The sequence below is a fragment of the Coregonus lavaretus genome (assembly GCF_964263955.1).
Source record: "Coregonus lavaretus genome assembly, contig: HAP1_SCAFFOLD_625, whole genome shotgun sequence".
Classification (NCBI taxonomy): domain Eukaryota; kingdom Metazoa; phylum Chordata; class Actinopteri; order Salmoniformes; family Salmonidae; genus Coregonus; species Coregonus lavaretus.
In genome coordinates, this window is record NW_028161873.1 from 257,931 (window position 1) to 268,120 (window position 10,190).

Consider the following 10,190-nt stretch of genomic DNA (forward strand, 5'->3'; position numbering starts at 1 on the left):
CCATAAAGATTTATTCATAATTCATAGTAATGTGTTCACACTTCATGAACAGTTTGTTCATAATTCATAGTAATGTGTTAACATTCCATCAACAGTTATTCATATTTCATAAGAAAGGTATTTACACTCTAGAGAAGAATGTTTTTGGTTTAATGTTAAAGATACTCAATGAGATAAATTGTTACTTGTTATAATCCTATTCTGTTTGGTTTCGAGACGTTTAGGTTGTCTCGAAAGGGGGGAATGTAGTGTATTAAGAATAGGATGGTGCTAAATGTTTTTCATGACGAAATGGAATGTTGGTTGTTCAGGCCAGAGGGGGGATGTTTTATGATGTTATTTGAAATGTGCCGCTTGGAGGGTGACGCCCGAGGGGAGACTGGTGATTGGCCAGAAGAGGGGAGTCACTCCTCTTTTTGCATTGTTTATAAATAGGGGGTAAACGATGAGACGGCAGAACGGCCATAGCAATCTGGGGAGCCGTTCTCCGGACATCGCGAGTCTGTATCTATGCTGTAAACTCGTGATTTTAATAAAAGCCTCTCACACGATGCAGCATAACGGACTCTGTGTTGACAGCAATAATTGCCACCATTCATCATATACGACAATGTCATTTAGAACAGCATTAAACTCAGTGTTCTGGTAGTTTCTTTAATGCAGCAGCAAACATTGTTACTGATTCTCCCTCTTCCTGATGTCTCCTGTGGAACCTGAACCTTTCAGCATTAACTAGTGGTTCTGGTGAAAAATGTCCTTTAAGTATCTCCACAATATCCCCATACGTCTTATTACCTGTTCTGTCTGGCTGTAGCAGGCTGCCTAGTAAATTAAATGTCTTTGGCCCCATTACACTAAAACATGGAGGCACAATGTTGTCCTCATCCATGTCATTTACAAGAACAACATATTCAAACCGTTCTGTATATGAGCTCCACTGATCAATACTTTCATCAAACTGTCCAATGGTTCCAACAATTCCAATAATTTTTCATTTCTCAATAAGCTCCTGATTGTCACTCACTTCAATATTGTCCTCAACCAAAGCAATATTTTCCTCAGTCATGTGATCTTCATTCACTTCACTCACTGAAGTTTCCTCCTAAGTTCACTCATTTAGCAGATTTAATTAAAAGGTTTGTCTTCACAGCTGAATAAATGTCCTTTCCTTTAATCACTGTATATTCCTCCTTTTTAATCACGTTGTTTTCCCGCTCCGATGTCCGTCTCCAGTCCTTTTCTGACGTCATGACGATGTTAACTCCAGTGGTGGAAAAAGTACCAAATTGTCATACTTGAGTAAAAGTAAAGATACCTTAATAGAAAATGACTCAACTAAAAGTGAAAGTCACCCAGTAAAATACTACTTGAATAAAAGTCTAAAAGTATTTGGTTTTAAATATACTTAAGTATCAAAAGTAAATGTAATTGCTAATATATACTTAAGTATCAAAAGTAAAAGTACAAGTATAAATCATTTCAAATTCCTTACATTAAGCAAACCAGACAATTTTCTTGTTTTAAAAATTTACGTTCAGCCAGAGGCACACTCCAACACTCAGACAATTTACAAACAAAGCATTTGTGTTTAGTGAGTCTGCCAGATCAGAGGCAGTAGGGATGTTCTCTTGATAAGTTTTTGAATTGGACCATTTTCTGAATGGTCATTTTCAAAATGTAACAACTACTTTTGGGTGTCAGGGAAAATTTATGGAGTAAAAAGTACATTATTTTCTTTAGGAATGTAGTGAAGTGAAAGTAAAAGTAATCAAAAATATGAATAGTAAAGTCAAGTACAGATACCCACCAAAAAAATACTTAAGTAGTACTTTAAAGTATTTTTACTTAAGTACTTTACACCACTGGTTAACTCTCTTTCTTAGCTAGCTCGACTATGCACTTGCCTCTGCTAGCAATACACTGTGCTAACATTAGCCTAGACTGGACCACAGAAAATAACAGTTTTAAACAGTTGTAAAAACCCACTTCTTCCAGACAGAATAGTTCCTGTAGATTCAGACTTACTCATCACCAATCTGTTGTTATGTCTCGTGGGTTTCATAACCACGTCTGTATAACAATTCAATAATGATGAGACGGGAGACAGGAATCAGTTCAACCATTTATCTGGAACGTGATCATCTCAACACATACAAACCCCCATGATGCTCTGTAGCACAACCTCAATATACAACAAATACATAGATAAGTAAATGGACACAAAACAAAACTCATAGAGGAATTTAAATGTTCAGTTGTAGAAAGTAGTGCCATGGGATAGGGTCAGAAAGGTCAGTATGTTTGATAACTGGTTACAGAGGTGACATAACAAGCATAAGGTCCATTATAACACAGTGAAGTAGAGGTGGGAGCTAAAAGCAGACATGGACAGTGAGACGGTGTGAGGAGGTCAGGGGTGAAACACTAGATCAGGACAGGTAGAAATGGCAGGGCTGGAAATAGACACAGAGACACATTCTGATCATGGCTCAGACCTGACCTGAGACACCCAAACAGAAGATGCCATAGCAAAGTCCTGTCCAGTAGGCTATATGGGATTTCCTTTCATCAAAATCCAACACATGGAAATGTGTCCAGAGTGTGTGTGTGTGTGTCCAGTGTGTGTGTGTGTCCAGTGTGTGTGTATGTGTCCAGTGTGTGTGTGTGTCCAGTGTGTGTGTGTGTCCAGTGTGTGTGTGTGTCCAGTGTGTGTGTGTGTCCAGTGCGTGTGTGTGTGTCCAGTGTGTGTGTCCTGTGTGTGTGTGTGTGTCCGGTGTGTGTGTGTCCAGTGTGTATGTGTATGTGTCGTGTGTGTGTGTGTCCAGTGTGTATGTGTGTGGGTCCAGTGTGAGTGTGTGTGTGTATGTGTGTGTGTGTCCAGTGTGTGTGTCCAGTGTGTGTGTGTGTGTGTCCAGTGTGTGTGAGTGTGTGTGTCCAGTGTGTGTGTGTGTCAGGTGTGTGTGTGTGTTTCCAGTTTGTGTGTGTGTGTCCCGTGTGTGTGTGTCCTGTGTGTGTGTGTGTGTGTGTCAGTGTGTCCAGTATGTGTGAGAGTGTATGTCCAGTGTGTGTGTGTGTGTGTGTGTGTGTCCAGTGTGTGTGTGTGTCCTGTGTGTGTGTCCTGTGTGTGTGTGTGTGTCCAGTGTGTGTGTGTGTGTGTCCAGTGTGTGTGTCCAGTGTGTGTGTGTGTGTGTCTCCAGTGTGTGTGTGTCCAGTGTGTGTGAGTGTGTGTGTCCAGTGTGTGTGTCTTGTGTATGTGTGTGTCAGGTGTGTGTGTCCAGTGTGTATTTGTGTGGGTCCAGTGTGAGTGTGTGTGTGTGTCCAGTGTGTGTATGTGTCCAGCGTATGTGTGTGTGTCCAGTGTATGTTTCCAGTGTGTGTGTGTGTTTGTGTGTGTCCAGTGTGTGTGAGTGTGTGTGTCCAGTGTGTGTGTGTCCAGTGTGTGTCAAGTGTGTGGGTGTTTGTCCAGTGTGTGTTACTGTGTGTGTGTGTTTGTATGTGTGTGTGTCCAGTGTGTGTTTGTGTGTCCAGTGTGTGTGAGTGTGTGTGTCCAGTGTGTGTGTCCAGTGTGTGTGTCAAGTGTGTGTGAGTGTTTGTATGTGTGTGTGTGTCCTGTGTGTGTGTCCTGTGTGTGTGTTTGTCAGGTGTGTGTGTCCAGTGTGTGTGTCCTGTGTGTGTGTGTGTCTGGTGTGTGTGTTTCCAGTGTGTATGTGTGTGTGTCCATTGTGTATGTGTGTGTGTGTCCAGTGTGTGTGTGTCCAGTGTGTGTGTCCAGTGTGTGTGTGTGTGTCAAGTGTTTGTGAGTGTGTGTGCCCAGTGTGTGTGTGTGTGTGTGTGTCCAGTGTGTGTGTGTGTGTGTGTGTGTGTGTGTGTGTGTGTCCAGTGTGTGTGTGTGTCCTTTGTGTGTGTGTGTCAGGTGTGTGTGTGTCCAGTGTGTGTGAGTGTGTCAGGTGTGTGTGTGTGTGTTTTTCCAGTATGTGTGAGTGTGTCAGGTGTGTGTGTGTGTGTGTGTCCAGTATGTGTGAGTGTGTATGTCCAGTGTGTGTGTGTCTGTGTGTGTGTCCAGTGTGTGTGTGTGTCATGTGTGTGTGTCCTGTGTGTGTGTGTGTGTCAGGTGTGTGTGTGTGTGTGTGTGTCCAGTGTGTCTTTGTGTCCTGTGTGTGTGTCCTGTGTGTGTCCTGTGTGTGTGTGTGTGTCAGGTGTGTGTGTGTGTGTGTGCCCAGTGTGTGTGAGTGTGTGTGTCCAGTGTGTGTGTCCTGTGTGTGTGTCCTGTGTGTGTGTGTCCTCTGTGTGTGTGTGTGAGTGTGTGTCCAGTGTGTGTGTCCAGTGTGTGTGTGTGTCCAGAGTGTGTGTGTGTCCATTGTGTGTGTGTGTCTAGTGTGTGGGTGTGTTTGTCCAGTGTGTGTCCAGTGTGTGTGTGTGTTCAGTGTGTTTGTTCAGTGTGTGTGTACAGTATGTGTGTGTGTGTGTGTCCAGTGTGTGTGTGTGTGTTTGTGTGTGTCCAGTGTGTGTGTGTGTCCAGTGTGTGTGTGTGTCCAGTGTGTGTGTCCAGTGTGTCAGTGTGTGTGTGTGTGTCCAGTGTGTGTGTTTGTGTCCAGTGTGTCCAGTGTGTGTGTGTGTGTGTGTGTCCAGTGTGTGTGTGTGTCCAGTGTGTGTGTGTGTCCAGTGTGTGTGTTTGTGTGTCTAGTGTGTGTGTTTGTGTGTCCAGTGTGTGTGTGTCCAGTGTGTGTGTTTGTGTCCAGTGTGTGTCCAGTGTGTGTGTGTGTGTCAGTGTTACCATGGTTATTATTTACAGGGACACTGAGGAGTCACCATAATGAACCCAAAACCCTGGATAGAGGGGCTCAGTGAATGTGGAGTGGAATGTGTTCAGGTGGGTCAGTGTGTCAGAGGAGACTCTGTAGAAGGACAGAGTGCCGGCTGGCCAGTCCAGATACACTCCTACTCTGTGGGGTCTGGAAGAGGGGACGTCTATGGTAGTGGACTTATTATTGTGCCTGGCAGAGTAACGGTTGTCAGAGCAGAACAGACTCCAGGACTTGTCATTGGATCCAAGCCAACAGTCACTACCCCTTCCTCTCCTGCTGATTCCTTTATATGTCACTCCTATACCAGCCCCTCTCCCACTCCACTCTACCTCCCAGTAACAGCGCCCAGTCAGACCCTCTCTACACAGCACCTGTCTACAGAACTCAAATCTCTCTGGGTGATCAGGATATGGCTGCTCCTCTCTCCTCCATGTCATCTTTCTGTTCTCCTCAGACAGAGAGAGGCGTCTGTTTACTGTGTTTAGGTCCAGTGTGAGATCACAGACATCTGATGGATGAAACCAGACACAATATTAGGAATCATCATCATCCTGAACACACACACACCGGATACACACTCACATCCTGAACACACACACACTGAACACACAAACACATCCTGAACAAACACACACACTGGACACACATACACATCCTGAACACACACACACACACACACACCGGATACACACTCACACTCACATCCTGAACACACACACACACACACACACACACACACACACACACACATCCTGAACAAACACACACACAGACACACACATTGTCAAAGCAACTCTTTGTAAACTTTGGTGTCCCTGATTTGTGCTTCTGTAGAACTACAGCTGGTATTTAATATGACCAAGTAAGTAATGATGGTGGTCTTTGACTTTGACTTCACTTGAATTAAGACTTATTCTTAGTCATATTCTTCACAGCAGTCAACACTCACATTTTCTAAGTCCAGGTTTCATTGTGTTCTCTCCACCATGTTCCACACTGTAGCGGTAAGCAGAAGAACAGACAGTCATTGAGGGATACACCTGAACTCACACACACACACACACACACACACACACACACACACACACACACACACACACACACACACACACACACACACACACACACAAACACACACACACACACACACACACACTGGACCCCCACACACACACTGGACACACACACACACACACACACACACACAAACTGGACACACACACACTGGACACAGACACAGACACAAACACACACGCTGGACACACACACACACTCACACACACACACACACACACACACACACACACACACACACACACACACAGTCTTTATATAACTTAGTCCAAGTGGTGGTCAGTATGTTTGTCTTAACTAGCCTGATAACTCCAACATGTCTGATATGAACATTGACATATACCCTCTACATACTTGAGTTTCTCCAGTCTGCAGTGTGGATCCTCCAGTCCAGCAGAGAGCAGTCTGACTCCTGAGTCTCCTGGGTGATTGTAGCTCAGGTCCAGCTCTCTCAGGTGTGAGGGGTTTGACTTCAGAGCTGAGAACAGAGAAGCACAGCCTTCCTCTGTGACCAGACAGCCTGACAGCCTGCAAAGAGCCAAATCATATTAAAACCACACTGCTATTCTTTGGAGTTGAGTAATTTTCTGTCTAAGTGAGTAGATAACATGTTTCTAAACACTACTAAATTAATCCTGATGATGCCTTGATTAATACAAATCATATATCAATCATGAAAAACGACGAGTGAGAAAGTTACAGAGGCTACAACAAAACATGCTAACCTCTCACCATTACCAATAACAGAGGGGGTATGATCCTTGTTCCTCTGTAACTTTCTCATTCATCATCATTCACAATTCATTCATGATTATTCATAATCATGGTAGCATCCACATGAATGTAGAAGTGTTCAGAAACATATTCTATTCTTACTGACAATACAAGTGAAGTGACTCCAAAATGACAGGACATTATTCACCATTCAGTTTCTATTGGGAAAAACATCATCAAAAACACAACCAAGACAAACTGCAAATGTATTCAACAAGTTTGTAGAATCACAAGCTTGATGTAATCACTGCAGGCAAGGAATATTGGACCAACAACTTTTTTATGTATTTTTAGTTAACTAGGCAAGTCAGTTAAGAACAAATTCTTATTTACAATGACAGCCTACACCGGCCAAACCCGGACGACACTGGGCCAATTGTGCGCCGCCCTATGGGACTCCCAATCACGGCCGGTTGTGATACAGCCTGGAATCGAACCAGGGGGTCTGTAGTGACGCCTCAAGCACTGAGATGCAGTGCCTTAGACCGCTGCACCACTCGGGAGCCCAATAAACTTTTGACTAATTGAATTTGTCCAAATAATTACGACTTAAAATGGGAGAACTAGATACGTAAAGTGCTTTCAATTCTAAACTGTAAAAAATATATATTTATGAATACCTTTAAATAAAAGGTGACATTCTGTACTGTCGCCTAATATGAAACATTCTACCTCAAATCCAAAATGCTGGAGCATAGCACCAAATGTAAAACTGTAAGCTTCACTGTCCAAACACATATGGTGTGGACTATGTGTGCCTGGTAAACACATGTGGATATGGTGAACAGTTATCACTTGTTGACCAACTACAGGAATACTGACCTCAGAGTCTCCAGTTTACAGTGGGGATTCCCCAGTCCAGCAGAGAGCAGCTTCACTCCTGAATCCTTCAGGTCATTGTTACTCAGATCCAGCTCTCTCAGGTGTGAGGGGTTTGACTTCAGAGCTGAGGCCAGAGAAGCACAGCCTTTCTCTGTGACTCCACAGCCTGACAGCCTGCAAAGAGATCATCATGATTTCACAAACACACTGTTAATTTAACACCAGTAGTGTAGAAGGACAATGGCAGATGCATTTGGTTTATTCTCTCAAACAACATATAGATTCATCTTCCGTCTCCTAGAATTGTATGGTCATATTGTTATACTAATGTGAACATCAATGCACTGATTCAGTAAGTTTTTCAATGTAATACTATATATTATATACATATTATAATACATATATTTCTCTAAACTGAATATTTCTTCCTGATGATTAGTACTTAAATGTCATTTTATGTACTCACAGAGCAGCTCTGGAGGCTTTGACCACTGGCAGCAACCTCAGAAGACCTTCCTCTGATCCTGAGTATTTCTTCAGGTCAAACACATCCAGCTCCTTTTCTGAAGTCAGCAACACAAAGACCAGAGCTGACCACAGTGCAGGTGACAGTTCTTCTTCTGAGAGACTTCCTGAGCTCAGGTAGCTTTGGATCTCCTCCACTAGAGAATGGTCATTCAGTTCATTCAGACAGTGGAACAGATTGATGCATCTCTCTGGAGAGGGATTCTCCCTGATCTTCTCCTTGATGTACTTGACTGTTTCTTCATGGCTCTGTGAGCTGCTTCTTGTCTTTGTCAGTAGACCTCGTAAGTACTTCTGATTGGACTCCAGTGAGAGGCCCAGAAGGAAGCGGAGGAAAAGGTCCAGGTTTCCCGTCTCACTTTGTAAGGCTTTATCCACAGCACTCTTGTAGACACTAACTTCAGGCTTGTCCCTGGACTGCGCAAAAAAGTAGCTGAACATTGATTGAGGTTTTGCCATTAGATTCTCATTGTTGTTGATGAATGAGAGGAACACATATACAGCAGCCAGAAACTCCTGAATGCTCAGATGCACGAAGCAGTACACCTTGTCCTGGTACAGCCCACATTCCTCTTTAAAGAGCTGTGTGCACAATCCTGTGTACACTGAGGCTTCATTGACATCAATGCCAGCCTCTTTCAGGTCTTCTTCATAGAAAATCAGATTGCCATTCACAAGCTGTTGAAAAGCCAGTTTTCCCAGTGACAGAATGCTCTCTTCATTCCAGTGTGGACCTGTCTCTTCTTTCCCAAGATACTTTTCATTCTTCTGTTCGGTATGAAACTCCACAAGGTGTGTGTACATCTCAGTCAGAGTCTTGGGCATCTCTTCTCTATTATGTTTCAGCATGTGTTCAAGGACTTTTGCAGAAATCCAACAGAAGACTGGAATGTGGCACATGATGTGGAGGCTCCTTGATGTCTTTATGTGTGAGATGATTCTGCTGGCCAGGTCCTCATCACTGAATCTCTTCCTGAAGTACTCCTCCTTCTGTGGGTCATTGAACCCTCGCACCTCTGTCACCTGGTCAACACACCCTGAAGGGATCTTATTGGCTGCTGCAGGTCGGGTAGTTATCCAGAGGAGAGCAGAGGGAAGCAGATTTCCCTTGATGAGATTTGTCAGCAGAACATCCACTGAGGTTGACTCAGTGACGTCACAACAGATCTTGTTCTTCTGGAAGTCTAGGGGCAGTCGGCACTCATCCAGACCATCAAAGATGAACAGAACTTTGTACTTGTCGTAGTTGGAGATTCTTGATTCTTTGGTTTCCATTGAGAAGTGATTGAGAAGTTTAATCAAAGTGCGTTTTTCCTCTTTCATCAAATTCAGCTTCCGAAAAGGGAATGAAAATACAAATTGGACATCCTGATTAGCTTTTCCTTCAGCCCAGTCCAGAATGAACTTCTGCACAGAGACTGTTTTTCCAATGCCAGCGACTCCCTTTGTCAGCACAGTTCTGATACGTTTGTCTTGTCCAGTTAAGGGTTTGAAGATGTCGTTACATTTGACTGCAGTCTCTGGTCTTGCTTGTTTCCTGGTTGTTGTCTCAATCTGTCTCAGCTCATGTTTATTATTGACCTCTCCTGTTCCACCCTCTGTGATGTAGAGCTCTGTGTAGATCTTATTGAGAAGTGTTGGGTTTCCTTGTTTAGCGATCCCCTCAAATACACATTGAAACTTCTTCTTTAGATTAGATTTGAGTTCACGTTGGCAAATCACAGCAAGCTCATCTGAATGAAGAAATAACACAGAGGATATTAATATTACGTCTGATTTAATACCTACAGTTTTGTAAAACTGTCTTATAAAGTTTAAATTATAATAATGTATTCTCTAAACTGTCTGTATAAATCTGTAAATGTTTTCATAATGCATTACACACTGGTGTGACTGATTTATATCATTATTGGTATTATTGATGGCATTAATAATGTTGTCTCTCTCTCTCAATTCAATTCAATTCAATTCAATTTAAGGGCTTTATTGGCATGGGAAACGTGTGTTAACATTGCCAAAGCAAGTGAAGTAGATAGTAAACAAAAGTGAAATAAACAATAAATATTAACAGTAAACATTACACTCAGAAGTTTCAAAAGAATAAAGACATTTCAAATATCATATTATGTATATATACAGTGTTGTAATAATGTGCAAATAGTTAAAGTACAAATGGGAAAATAAATAAAC

The 10,190-nt window shown here is 42.8% G+C and overlaps 1 protein-coding gene across 1 annotated transcript; it reads right to left on the reverse strand.

The window, feature by feature from the left end:
• Window positions 1–4,712: 4,712 nt before the first annotated feature.
• Window positions 4,713–9,733, reverse strand: LOC311119973 (NLR family CARD domain-containing protein 3-like; the record flags this gene model as incomplete). Its single annotated transcript, XM_084194614.1, has 5 exons — window positions 4,713–5,313; window positions 5,755–5,801; window positions 6,234–6,407; window positions 7,476–7,642; window positions 8,016–9,733. Coding segments are annotated over 5 exons (2,633 nt in total), but the record flags the coding sequence as incomplete, so codon positions are not given.
• Window positions 9,734–10,190: the final 457 nt, after the last annotated feature.